This window comes from Zingiber officinale, chromosome 5A (assembly GCF_018446385.1).
Source record: "Zingiber officinale cultivar Zhangliang chromosome 5A, Zo_v1.1, whole genome shotgun sequence".
Lineage (NCBI taxonomy): Eukaryota > Viridiplantae > Streptophyta > Magnoliopsida > Zingiberales > Zingiberaceae > Zingiber > Zingiber officinale.
In genome coordinates, this window is record NC_055994.1 from 55317337 (window position 1) to 55329749 (window position 12413).

The 12413-nt window shown below is 38.6% G+C and overlaps 1 protein-coding gene across 1 annotated transcript; it reads left to right on the top strand.

Moving 5' to 3' along the window:
* Positions 1-6267: 6267 nt before the first annotated feature.
* LOC121980490 (ATP synthase subunit beta, mitochondrial-like) lies at positions 6268-10198 on the top strand. The gene is made up of 9 exons (XM_042532556.1): positions 6268-6853; positions 7283-7358; positions 7448-7536; positions 7652-7769; positions 7847-7950; positions 8044-8202; positions 8301-8525; positions 8625-8936; positions 9818-10198. The coding sequence occupies exons 1-9, from the start codon at positions 6380-6382 to the stop codon at positions 9929-9931; spliced, it is 1671 nt and encodes a 556-aa protein (XP_042388490.1). The 5' UTR covers positions 6268-6379; the 3' UTR covers positions 9932-10198.
* Positions 10199-12413: the final 2215 nt, after the last annotated feature.

The window sequence follows — 12413 nt, forward strand, 5'->3', positions numbered from 1 at the left end:
ATCTAATCCTCTTGGTTCATCATATGAACCTAATCTCCACCTAATTGTCCTAAGTGTGTGACCCTATAGGTTCTTGTAACGTTGGCAATGCCCTAAACCCATTTAGGAGCATAAGTAATGAGCGGTATCTAGCAACACATCATTACTACCCAAGTTACAAGAATGTCGAGATCCTACATCACCTCGTGACTACCAATTGTGACTACTCACAAAATAATGACAAGTGTCCTTCTATCCTAGACATCTAGATTGATCAATGTGAGGCATAGACCGTGTCATCCTCTAATCAATCTAAATCTTGAACTCCAAGTAGATTCACTCGATCAAATGAGCTCAACATCTAATGTTGACTCATTTGGGCATGGTCATGCACTTAGTGGTCTCACTCTATCAAGAATACCGATGTCGCTCCCGTCATATGGGAGGGATAGATCCCATCTACATCACTCACATCCCTCTACATAATTCGTATACCCAGTAATCGCCTTTATAGTCCACCCAGTTACGGGTGACGTTTGACGAAACTAAAGTACATAACTCCTTATGTAGGGATCCATGGTGACTTCAGGTCTAAGGACTAATAGTCATACTAATAGCCACATGAGAAAGTATATGACACTCATATAACGATCCATGATACTTTCTCATGGCGGGTCATTCAGTATACATTCTCTAATGCATACCCATGTGTCAGCTTGATATCTCTATATCCATGACTTGTGAGATCAAGTCATCGAGCTGACCTACATGCTAGTCTTATTGTATTAACATTGTCCCTGAATGCTAATACTCGACTAGGAATGATTTAGAGAAGTGTTCCCTATATCATCTCACTATCGATTCAACTAATCGATTGATATAGGTATGAACCTTCTACTCAAGGACGCTATTACACTTAGTCTATTTGGCACTAATATAAATAAGTATAATAACCAAACAAATGCCTTTATTAATAAACAAGAAATATGATATACATGAGTCAATACAATCATCAAATGATTGGCTCTAGGGCTCTAACTAACAGAAGGAACCTCTATTGGGTTCCAAAAACTTGCTTAATTTAAAAATCAAAATTAAATTTAGCATTTTCAGCAAGAGAATTAAACATGTAATTTCTTTATGCGACTTTGTCTAGAAAGTGGTTGTTGCTCTAATAACCAAGAAGGTTTAGTGCCTCGCCACTGCCTGGAAGCCAAGTATCGTAATGAAAAGTTCAATTGACTGACTGAAAAAGATATTAATTTAAACCACTTAATACTTTAAAAGAGTTATTTAATTTGTTCTAGAAAACATATTTAAAAATATTTTTTTACTTATGAAAATTTCTTCTAAATTCTGAATTATGGTTGAAACTTAATTTTTTTTTAATTTGAAACTTAAAAATTATGTTTGTCAAACACTTAGAAATTTCTTTTAAGTTAGAATTTTTTTTTTTATTGCAATTTGCCTTAAACTTGTTAAAAGGAACCCCATTTTTATGTGATCAAAGGGGGAGAAGAATGTTAAGTTTAGGGGGAGGTATACATTGTTTAAATTGAAAAATCTTTTGGACTTATTTGCAAATTAATTGTTTTAATTGCATATGTGTAACGACCCGACCCTTCGGCCTCTTGATGTTGGGTTTTTTCGGGCCGCGAAAATCGCGTTTTCGCGTCGCGGAAACCCCGAATCACCCTAGCCAACGGATCTCGTGCGAAGAAAAGATTTAAAACAAAAATTACGAGTATGAGTTTCTCCTTAGATCTACTCCTAGATCTACATGAAAAGAGTTATACCTTTGAAGCGAAGCCCTTCGCGTTCCCGCTCGTCCAAACAGTGCCGGATCTCAAGAGTATCAAGATAGATACTCCTCTAGAAGTATCCACACAGACAACTTAGGTGAAGAAGACCTAAACAAAGGTGTGCTAGCACCTTGATAGGTCACGGCAAGAAGAGGAGAGGGAGAGGAAGAGAGCTCCAAGAGGAAGAAGAAGGAATAATGCACTTGAAGGAGGAAAATCAATTTGATTCTCATTCAAAAGTGGCCGGCCACTTTCAAGTTGTGTAACTCCCAAAAAATTGCATTAAGTGCAATTAATGTGAAGCTATTAAAGAAAATGGCTTTGTAACTTCCATGAGGTGGCACCCATGATGATGTGGAGTAACATCATTGGTCCACATCAATGCCAACTCACAATGAGGTGGCATAAAGTCAAGTCAAACTTGACTTTTAATCTTCCTCTCAAGTCAAGTCAAACTTGACCAAATCTCTTCCATGGTTGATCTAATCTAACCATTTGATTCAAGCCAACTTAATATAATGAATCTAATTCATTAAATTAAGTTGATTTAATGAGTCATAATCAAAATTAGACTCATTGAATACATGAATCCACTTGAGTCCAACTCAAGTTAGCCCAATTAGGATTACTCTTAATCCAATTTGATTCATCAAATGAATCTAATCCTCTTGGTTCATCATATGAACCTAATCTCCATCTAATTGTCCTTAGTGTGTGACCCTATAGGTTCTTGTAACGTTGGCAATGCCCTAAACCCATTTAGGAGCATAAGTAATGAGCGGTATCTAGCAACACATCATTACTACCCAAGTTACAAGAATGTTGAGATTCAACATCACCTTGTGACTACTAATTGTGACTCCTCACAATATATGACAAGTGTCCTTCTATCCTAGACATCTAGATTGATCAATGTGAGGCATAGACCGTGTCATCCTCTAATCAATCTAAATCTTGAACTCTAAGTAGACTTACTCGATCAAATGAGTTCAGCATCTCATGTTGACTCATTTGGGCATGGCCATGCACTTTGTGGTCTAACTCTATCAAGAATACCGATGTCACTCCCGTCATATGGGAGGGATAGATCTCATCTACATCACTCACATCCCTCTGCATAATTTGTTATATACCCAGTAATCGCCTTTATAGTCCACCCAGTTACGGGTGACGTTTGACGAAACCAAAGTACATAACTCCTTATGTAGGGATCTATGGTGACTTCAGGTCTAAGGACTAGTAGTCATACTAATAGCCACATGAGAAAGTATATGACACTCATATAACGATCCATGATACTTTCTCATGACGGGTCATTCAGTATACATTCTCTAATGTATACCCATGTGTCAACTTGATATCTCTATATCCATGACTTGTGAGATCAAGTCATCGAGTTGACCTACATGCTAGTCTTATTGCATTAACATTGTCCCTAAATGTTAATACTCGACTAGGAATGATTAAGAGTAATGTTCCCTATATCATCTCACTATCGGTTCAACTAACCGATTGATATAGGTGAGAACCGTCTACTCAAGGACATTATTATACTTAGTTTATTTGGCACCAATACAAGTAAGTATAATAACCAAAATCAAAATGCCTTTATTTATATAGAATATGATACAATAAGTCCAAAATACAATCATCAAATGATTGGCTCTAGAGCTCTAGTTAACACTTGGGTGGCCCTTGCGGCGGCCCACTGGCGGCCCTTATATCGTCGGCTCATTTGGCGACCTCTATATCGTCGACCGACGACCCTTTGGCCGTGTCGTTACTCACTAGGACTTTCCACCCCTGGCTAGTGGATTTTTGCCTCTCCCAAGATTCGAACTCTAGACCTCCAGGCTTAAGTACTAGAGTTTATGAATCCTGGTAGCCAAGTGAGAGGCAGGGTCGTCGGTCGACGACATAGAGGTCGCCAAATGGGCCGACGACATAAGGGCCGCCAGTGGGCCGCCGCAAGGGCCGCCCAAGAGGCCGAAGGGTCGGGTCGTTACAATAAAAGGCGCCTTTTTATTGTAACGACCCGACCCTTCGGGCTCTTGGATGGCCCTTGCGGCGGCCCTTATGTCGTCGGCCCATTTGGCCGTGGCGTTACTCACTAGGACTTTCCACACGGCGTTGGATTTTGCCTCCCGAGTTGAACTCTAGACCTCGGGCTTAAGTACTAGGTTTATGATCTGCAGCCAAGTGAGGCCTCGGCTGCCGTGATCATAAACTATAGTACTTAAGGTCTAGAGTTCGAACAAAATCCACGCCAGGTGGAAAGTCCTGAGTAACGTCACGACATAAGGGCCGCCAGTGGGCCGCCGCAAGGGCCGCCCAAGAGGCCGAAGGGTCGGGTCGTTACAATATGTTTACCCTAGCTTAACTTGGGTTGCTCACATTAAAAAGGGGAAGATTGTTGGAACCCCAAAGAGTTTTGATGTGATTAAACAAGTTAAGTTAGGTCATATTTTGTCTAACCCTTGTGTCTAAGTGTGTAGAAGCTTAGGAACACAAGAAGTCGAGTGGAAGACGCGTCTAACGAGAAGGACGACACGGGGAGAGAGCCGACGGGCTCGGTGCATCCGAGGGACGAGGTGACCGTGGAAGAGTACACCGGTGGACGAGAAGAACGTACGCGACGTTCGAGGGATGAGAAACCTGGAAGGAAGGTTGCTCGAGGAGAAGGCCGGAACTTGGGTTCGGGTGAGCCCTATTCCCGATAGCCGAGATCACCCAAGCTAGCGGAGCCAGAACAAAAGACCCAGACCGAGACAAGTTAAACTGGAGCAGTGGAACCGGACCACAAAAAGTCAACTGGGTTGACTTAAGTGGTCCTGCCGCCTGGATCCATTCCGGGCGCCCGGACCGTCTGGGCGCCCGGAGCCATTCCGAGCGCTCGGACCGTCCGGGCGCCCGGAGCCATTCCGAGCGCCCGGAAGTGGATTTTGACCAGATCGAGGTTTGACTCGATCTGAACATTGGAGGATAAAATTTTATCCCCCCAGGGCATCCGGAACCCTTCAGGGTGTCTCGAACAGTGCTATAAATATAGCACTGATTTGCACAGTTTATTTACTTCACTTGTAATCAGTTTCTCTGTGCTTTACTTTTCTATCTGTGCTGTCAACGTTGTAAAGAGGTTACTCCGCCCGAAGGGAATCATCAGATAGTGCGCCGTATTCATCTTGGATTAGCAATCTTCTGATTGCAAACCAAGTAAATCTCCTGTGTCTGTTTTATTTTTAATTAGTCTCTATTTTTTTACAAGTGTTTGTTATTTAGTTGAAAATTCGAGAAATGTTAGATTTATTTTTTTTCAGGACAATTCACCCCTCCCCTCTTGCCGACCTCCAAAGAGACGGACACTAGGAATATGTTTAGCACATGGATTAAGAGATTCTTTACAAAAATATTCAAATGTGCATTTAGATCCAAAACTAAAAGAAAAGATGTTCTATGGAAATAAATTTAGCTAATGATTCTCTTAATTTATTATCTGAATATAAAAATAAATCGGAATTGGTACTACCGCTAGTTGAAGAAAATCTTGATAATTGTATTTGAGAATAGTTGAGTCCATATTCCGTCAGGTGCTTTGTTTCTACATGTCGTTTCAACGACCCATAGCCGCAGCGACTTGGAATTTGTAGGAAGCATTGCAATGCTTACATTTTGCACGTATTTCTCCCAACGAAAGAGTTACTTTCTCAAAATGTTTAGTGAAAATAGAAGACTTTAGAGGAGAAAGTTCCCGAACCTTAGAAGTAATTGTATCGGTACTTCCTTATGTTTCGGGTGTCGGATTCGGAAGATGTTCGACTCATCATCGGTGGATTGAATGTTGGGGTCCTCCTCTCGCGGATTCATTATTTTCTTTCCCTTTCGAGCTCGAGATGGTGCACCTCCGCGACCTCCTTCTATTGTAATTGAAAATTGGAAACGAAAGCACGTGGAGAATAAGAAATTAAAATTAAGAGTAGAGAAGATGTGTATGAAAATGATGAAATGAGCTCGCTATTTATAGAGTTTTGATAGTAACAGACACTAAATTATAACCATTGATTAAAAAACGGTTAAATTATCCTAACCGTTAAAAAAATACCCAAAAAACCCCCCTTACCCTCCCCCCAACGGCTAGGTAACCGACGGTTCAAGCCGTTTAAAAAAAAAATTGGTTGAACCGACGGGTCGAATCGGCGATCCATTGGTTTTGCACCAAAAAAATCGGAATCGACCCGGCAACTTGTCGAATCGATTCCGATTCAACCAGTGAACTAGGTCAACAGGCAATTAGCCCATTGACCCAATTACAGACCCAGGCCGGTCCAATCTAAATAGGATCCAAGGTCGAGTCTACTTTTTTGAGTAGCGGTATTTTCTTAAAACATAAATCTTAAATTAAAATTCAAGATCTGAATCCAACCCAACAACTGGCGGAATCCAAAAGGCTATCATTTCACCCGGCTCGCCATTAAAGTCCGCTTTTGCCCCCCACTTTGATTGGACTCTCTCCATTTGAGCCCTAAGACGTCTGATAGAAGAGAGACTGAGCGTCGCCTCCTTCCTGCTGCCTCCCCTAGTGGCTCCTACCTCCGGCCGTCATGGCCTCACGCCGCCTTCTCTCCTCCCTGCTCCGATCCTCCTCGCGCCGTTATCCTCCCCTCAAATCTCGCGCCACCGCATGCCCCGCTCCCCGGGTCTGTCCTCGCCCCCCTCCGGCTGGCTACCTCCTCTCCCGCGTCGCTGAGTACGCAACCGCTGCCGCGGCCTCCCCGAAGCCCACGCCGCCCCCTGCCAATGTCCCATCTGGGGCCAGCGGCAAGATCACTGACGAATTCACCGGCGCTGGCTCGATCGGGAAGGTCTGCCAGGTGATCGGTGCTGTCGTCGATGTCAGGTTTGATGAGGGGCTTCCTCCCATTCTGACAGCGTTAGAGGTGCTCGATAACCAGATCCGCCTGGTTCTCGAGGTCGCCCAGCATCTGGGGGAGAACATGGTGCGGACCATCGCCATGGACGGTACTGAGGGGCTTGTTCGCGGTCAGAGGGTTCTTAACACTGGATCTCCGATCACGGTATGTCATCGCTTATCATAATCTCTGATTGAAATTAACGCTTGATCGATACTATCAAAGACAGACTAATGTGTATTTTGGTGGCCGTTCGGCAAGAAAAATTATATTCGGTTGTTATTTACCTCTGAGTTTACAACATAACAGGGTAATGTTCTGGATTGTGCCAAGTGAAAATATCTAGATGCCATATGTTACATGTAAAATTTGAACCCTTGCAACATAGTGTTGACATTGTGTAATAAAAAGTTAATCGACTGGTTGTCGATTGCTATACTTGCTTCAACATTTCTTTAGATGCTTTTCAACGTTTCCTTTAGATGCTTTGATGGATATTGGAAGTTGAATGAACGCTGTATATGAAATATTACTTTTTTTTATTATGGACCTATTTAGCTATATTTATTCACTTGTGTTTGGTGGAATTATTAGGTTCCTGTTGGCAGAGCCACACTTGGGCGTATTATGAATGTTATTGGAGAACCAATTGATGAGAGGGGTGACATAAGTAAGATTGCTTCGTTTGTCTTAGTTTTTTTCCTTGTATTAACTTGATTTGTTGATAACAGTTTTCTTATTTCTCTCTTTGATAAACAGAGACAAACCACTTCCTTCCTATCCATCGGGAAGCACCTGCATTTGTCGAACAGGCAACAGAACAGCAGATTCTTGTGACTGGAATTAAGGTGCTTCTTTATGCTCCTCCCTACATAGATAAACCTTATATTTCCCTTTGTTATTTTTTCAGAATAAATATATCTTTTCATGCATATAAAAGTGTATTTCTTCTGATATCGTCAGGTTGTTGATCTTCTGGCACCTTATCAAAGGGGTGGAAAGATTGGACTTTTTGGTGGAGCTGGCGTAGGGAAGACTGTACTTATCATGGAATTGATCAACAATGTTGCAAAGGCTCATGGTTAGTTTTAATGAGAGACAGTTGAAGTTCCGTTTTTTTAATTTTTATTTTCTATGTTTTAACATTTTGTGTTGTAGGTGGTTTTTCTGTTTTTGCTGGTGTTGGTGAGCGCACTCGTGAGGGTAATGACCTGTATAGGGAAATGATTGAGAGTGGTGTTATCAAACTAGGAGACAAACAGGTTCATTCTTGATAATTTTTGTCATCCTTGATTTTTAATTTTTGCAAATGTTATGTTCCTTAATACTGTGTTGTTACAATGCATTTTCTGTAGAATGAGAGCAAATGTGCTCTTGTTTATGGTCAAATGAATGAGCCCCCTGGTGCCCGTGCACGTGTTGGTTTGACTGGGCTGACTGTTGCTGAACACTTCCGTGATGCTGAAGGACAGGATGTGCTTCTCTTTATTGACAATATTTTCAGGTTCACCCAAGTGAGTGTGTAGGAAAATGAGGTCAATCTTTTTTTGTTGTTGTTTAATAAAGCTATTTGTTGGGAGAATAGTATCTTATATCACTTCCAACTTCATAGGCAAACTCTGAAGTGTCTGCCTTGCTTGGTCGTATACCATCTGCTGTTGGTTATCAACCGACACTTGCTACTGATCTTGGAGGTCTCCAAGAGCGTATTACGACAACAAAGAAGGGTTCCATCACCTCAGTGCAGGCTATTTATGTGCCTGCTGATGACTTGACAGATCCTGCGCCAGCAACTACTTTTGCTCATCTTGATGCTACAACTGTGCTGTCAAGACAGGTTTGTTCCGTAGAGATTTCTGTTATATATATCTTTCACAGTTATACATTTTAGGAAGAGATTATATGCAAGGCTAACATTCTTTTTTTTGCTGATTAGATTTCCGAGCTTGGTATATACCCTGCTGTGGATCCTCTTGACTCCACATCAAGAATGCTTTCTCCACATGTGTTGGGAGAAGAGCACTACAACACTGCTCGAGGTGTTCAAAAGGTTCTCCAAAATTATAAAAATCTTCAAGATATTATTGCTATTCTAGGAATGGATGAGCTCAGTGAAGATGATAAGTTGACGGTTGCCCGAGCTAGAAAGATTCAGAGGTTCTTGAGCCAGCCATTCCATGTGGCTGAAGTTTTCACTGGTGCTCCTGGAAAATATGTGGAGTTGAAAGAAAGTGTGAACAGTTTCCAGGTTAGTTAATTTCCCCCCAACTTTATGAATTTGAAATTTGATTGTATTGTACTGTATTTGAGATGTGCCACTGATTATGATTTGTGGTCTTTAAGGCTTATAAAGGCAATGACTCTGGGTATCCAACTATTTGTTTTCAGATTTAATTATAAAATTATTTTGAGCGATTGTGGAAATGCTACATCAATTTGGCTTTAGAGGGAATTAACATTTACTGTTGAAGTTTTGTGCAAATTTGAATTCTAATTCTAAGTTGTATGAGTTTGTCTCATGTCAGGTGGACACAGTCTGGATCTATTTGATATGAAAATCAAGCCGTTGATTATTTTTTTTATTCAATTTGAGAAGGTTAAATTGAAAACTGAACTGGAATTGAAATGTCTTGAATTAGTTTGGTACAAACTGAATTGGAAATTTCAGCTCGGTTTTGATTTGGGTTGTTTTAAAATTGAAATTTAAAAATAAATAAATAAAATAGTAACAGTATACTATAGGGTATCGGCAATTTTGGTTTATTTAGGCTAGTCTTACGGTTATTAAGGATTAGATGGGTTAAGGGTTAGAGTACAAGGGTTAACCAGTTAGGAAAATTTGGTAGATTTACATTTTTTTATATTTATATAAATTGTTTATCGGTTTATTTTGATTTTAACTGCTCCATCTGGATGTAAATTGATACTGAACTCGACAGCATTGTTTTTGTAAAACGCAAAACCAAAATGATAAACTGGAAACTCAATCTTTTAATTTTGTTTGGTTCCATTTATTGGTTTTGGGCTAGGCATGCCCACACCCCTAGTCTCATGTCTTGGATTTTCTTAAAACGATTGTTGTGGTATGCATCCTTCATTAAATCTCTATGTTGTCTCATTGTTTTCTAGGGTGTCTTGGATGGGAAATATGATGACCTGCCCGAGCAGTCGTTTTACATGGTTGGAGGCATCGAGGAAGTCATTGCAAAGGCTGAGAAGATTGCAAAGGAATCAGCTGCCTGATAGAAATGTCTCTTTCATCGTTCAATAATTTGAGAAATGGAAAAATGGCATTCTTGAACTCGGCAGTTTGTTTTGTTTTGTATTTATTAAGCAACTGCATAATCTTCATTTTTCTTACAGCTTTCAGGGCCATAATGCTCTGTGATCATTTTGCAAATAAACATATGCAGATGGAATTCTTTCTATCGCACATTAAGAAACTTGCATGCCAAACTCTGTTTAATCGTTTATTCGATTAGTTATGGCCAATGCAATTTGGCTTGTTCCGATACTGTTTCTTACTTTGTGGCTTCATTGATTTTTTATTTTTATTTTTTTTAGCTTTACAAATTGCATCTTATCCCCCAAAAAAACTGTTGTCATTTTCTTGCAACCAAGGGATGCCCTTTCTATGCAGTCATGGATACATAATTTTGTTAAAGCATGAGTGATCCAAACTTTGTGCTACTTGGTTTAAGGTTATGATGTGGAAAAATAGTTTATGATTACGTTGTGGCAGTAGTTTAAAATTACGTTCTAAATTGATGAACAAATGAGAAATTTCTCAAAGGTGCATTTCAAGTTGAAATTAGCTTGATTGGCTATTTCATGCATACGGGAAAAAAAATCTATTACTACGCTAGAGATATCATCTGTATCTGTATTACGTCTTGGGATAATTCTGGCTATTTCATGCATACTAAAGGTAAATTTGCTATTTTAACAATTCTTTTTGCGCGAGTCTCACGGATATGGAGGGAGATATATGTAGATACACATGTCATAGACATATGGTGGGATAAATTCTAAGAACTATTCTTGACCATTACGCCAGAAGTATGGTATATCTACCGTCTGAGCTACGTCTTGGGAATACTATTTCATGCATACTAGATATCATATAGGTTGGTCAAATCATTTTGAATTTTTATTTTTATTATTCTAGGTATAGAAATACCATCAAAGTGCTTTGATTTAAAAAAAATTAAAATTTTCAAAAATATGAAGATATATATTTTTATTTAAATTTGTATCTCCGGGATAAAACGATTCATACATAAAATATTTGGTTTTCTCGGATCACTTGGATTTAAAATGATAGCATTTACTTTTTTAAAATAAAAATAAAAAAAATGATGTTCAAAACATACTTTTCAAATTATGAAATCAGATCCTTTGTTTTAAGATTTCTATATTTATGTGTCTCCTCGTCGATCAAACGAAGTAGATCATATCTCAAAGATGCGGTGTACATCACGAGGATATCATGACCATTCGATCGACAAGGAGATATAAGGATACATAAATCTTGGAAGAGAAGATCTGATTTTCCAAATTATTTCGAAAAAATCAGAGAGCAAAATGTGACATTTAAAAGTTTCTAAAATTAGATGCTACTAGAAAATTTTAATAATCATGCTCCTTTGTAGAAATTTACCTAGACAAATTGATTTATTATTATTTTAATCAAATTGTTAGATAGACCTCGCATATTGATTTATCATTAAAAGTATACAACTCTATTTACTTGTAAGTGGTAAAAATTGTTCTATTTTTTAGTTGATACTAACTATTTATTTTACATTAATTAATATTAGGATAATCAATTCTGCCCTATAAAAAATTTGTATCGATTAACATAGTTAATCATGAAGTACTTTTAATGAACGATCCATCAACCCAACGTTTTAAGGTGAACTATCCGTTAAAAAAAAATTATTTATTAATTTATCGAAGTTAGGATTTGATCTTTAGATGTCTAAAAAATTAAGAAAACATTATACAGATGGCTCCGGAAAAAAAACTTTTATAAATCTACTGATGCAATCATTTCATACGCACAAGAAATCAAACTAGAAGCGTAACTAACAAATTATAATCCAAAATTGCTACATGTATTTTCACTTTCGCACTTCCCTTTTCAAATTATTTTTCTTTGACTTGCCTCTTGCCCTTTCAATCATCATTCAACAAGATTCTCTCGAGTTTTCGATGAGACTAAGATGAACAAGTTCCAATGAAGACAACTTGGCATCCTTAATATATAGTCTATCCAAGGTTAGTATGAAATGATGAAAGATTTATAGTTTTAAAGTTTATAGAGAAGTTTTAGGTTTTATTGTTTAGGATGCTTTGTTCATTTTTTAGGGTTTATATATTCTTTGAAGAATATATAGTCATGACATCGCCGAATCCCTACATTACCTATCTTGTAGTTCTGGACAATGCTAAATGGATCTAAACTATAGAAATCCCAAAATAACTAGTAGTTTTGGAGACTCCTATATGTTACTTATTTAATTTACCTTTTTTGGGTGTTTTAGGTATGTACAATAGCTTTTGGCAAAATTCACAAACAAACAAGTACACCATTATGTTCTCTAAAACCTAGTGAGTAGTTTTTATGTCTTCAATTTTTAGTAAAGATAGTTTAGATTTACGTAGTAGTTTTGGTCCATGAACTCAAATTGCTAAAATTTCAAAAAAAAAAACCACTTTATCG

Bases quoted from the DNA above. Each gene is read 5' to 3' on its own strand.
- LOC121980490 (XM_042532556.1), top strand. From the start codon at position 6,380: ATGGCCTCACGCCGCCTTCTCTCCTCCCTGCTCCGATCCTCCTCGCGC. The intron at 7,359-7,447 runs GTAAGATTGCTT...TTTGATAAACAG, and splicing joins TGATGAGAGGGGTGACATAA to AGACAAACCACTTCCTTCCT. The intron at 8,203-8,300 runs GTGAGTGTGTAG...CCAACTTCATAG, and splicing joins ATATTTTCAGGTTCACCCAA to GCAAACTCTGAAGTGTCTGC.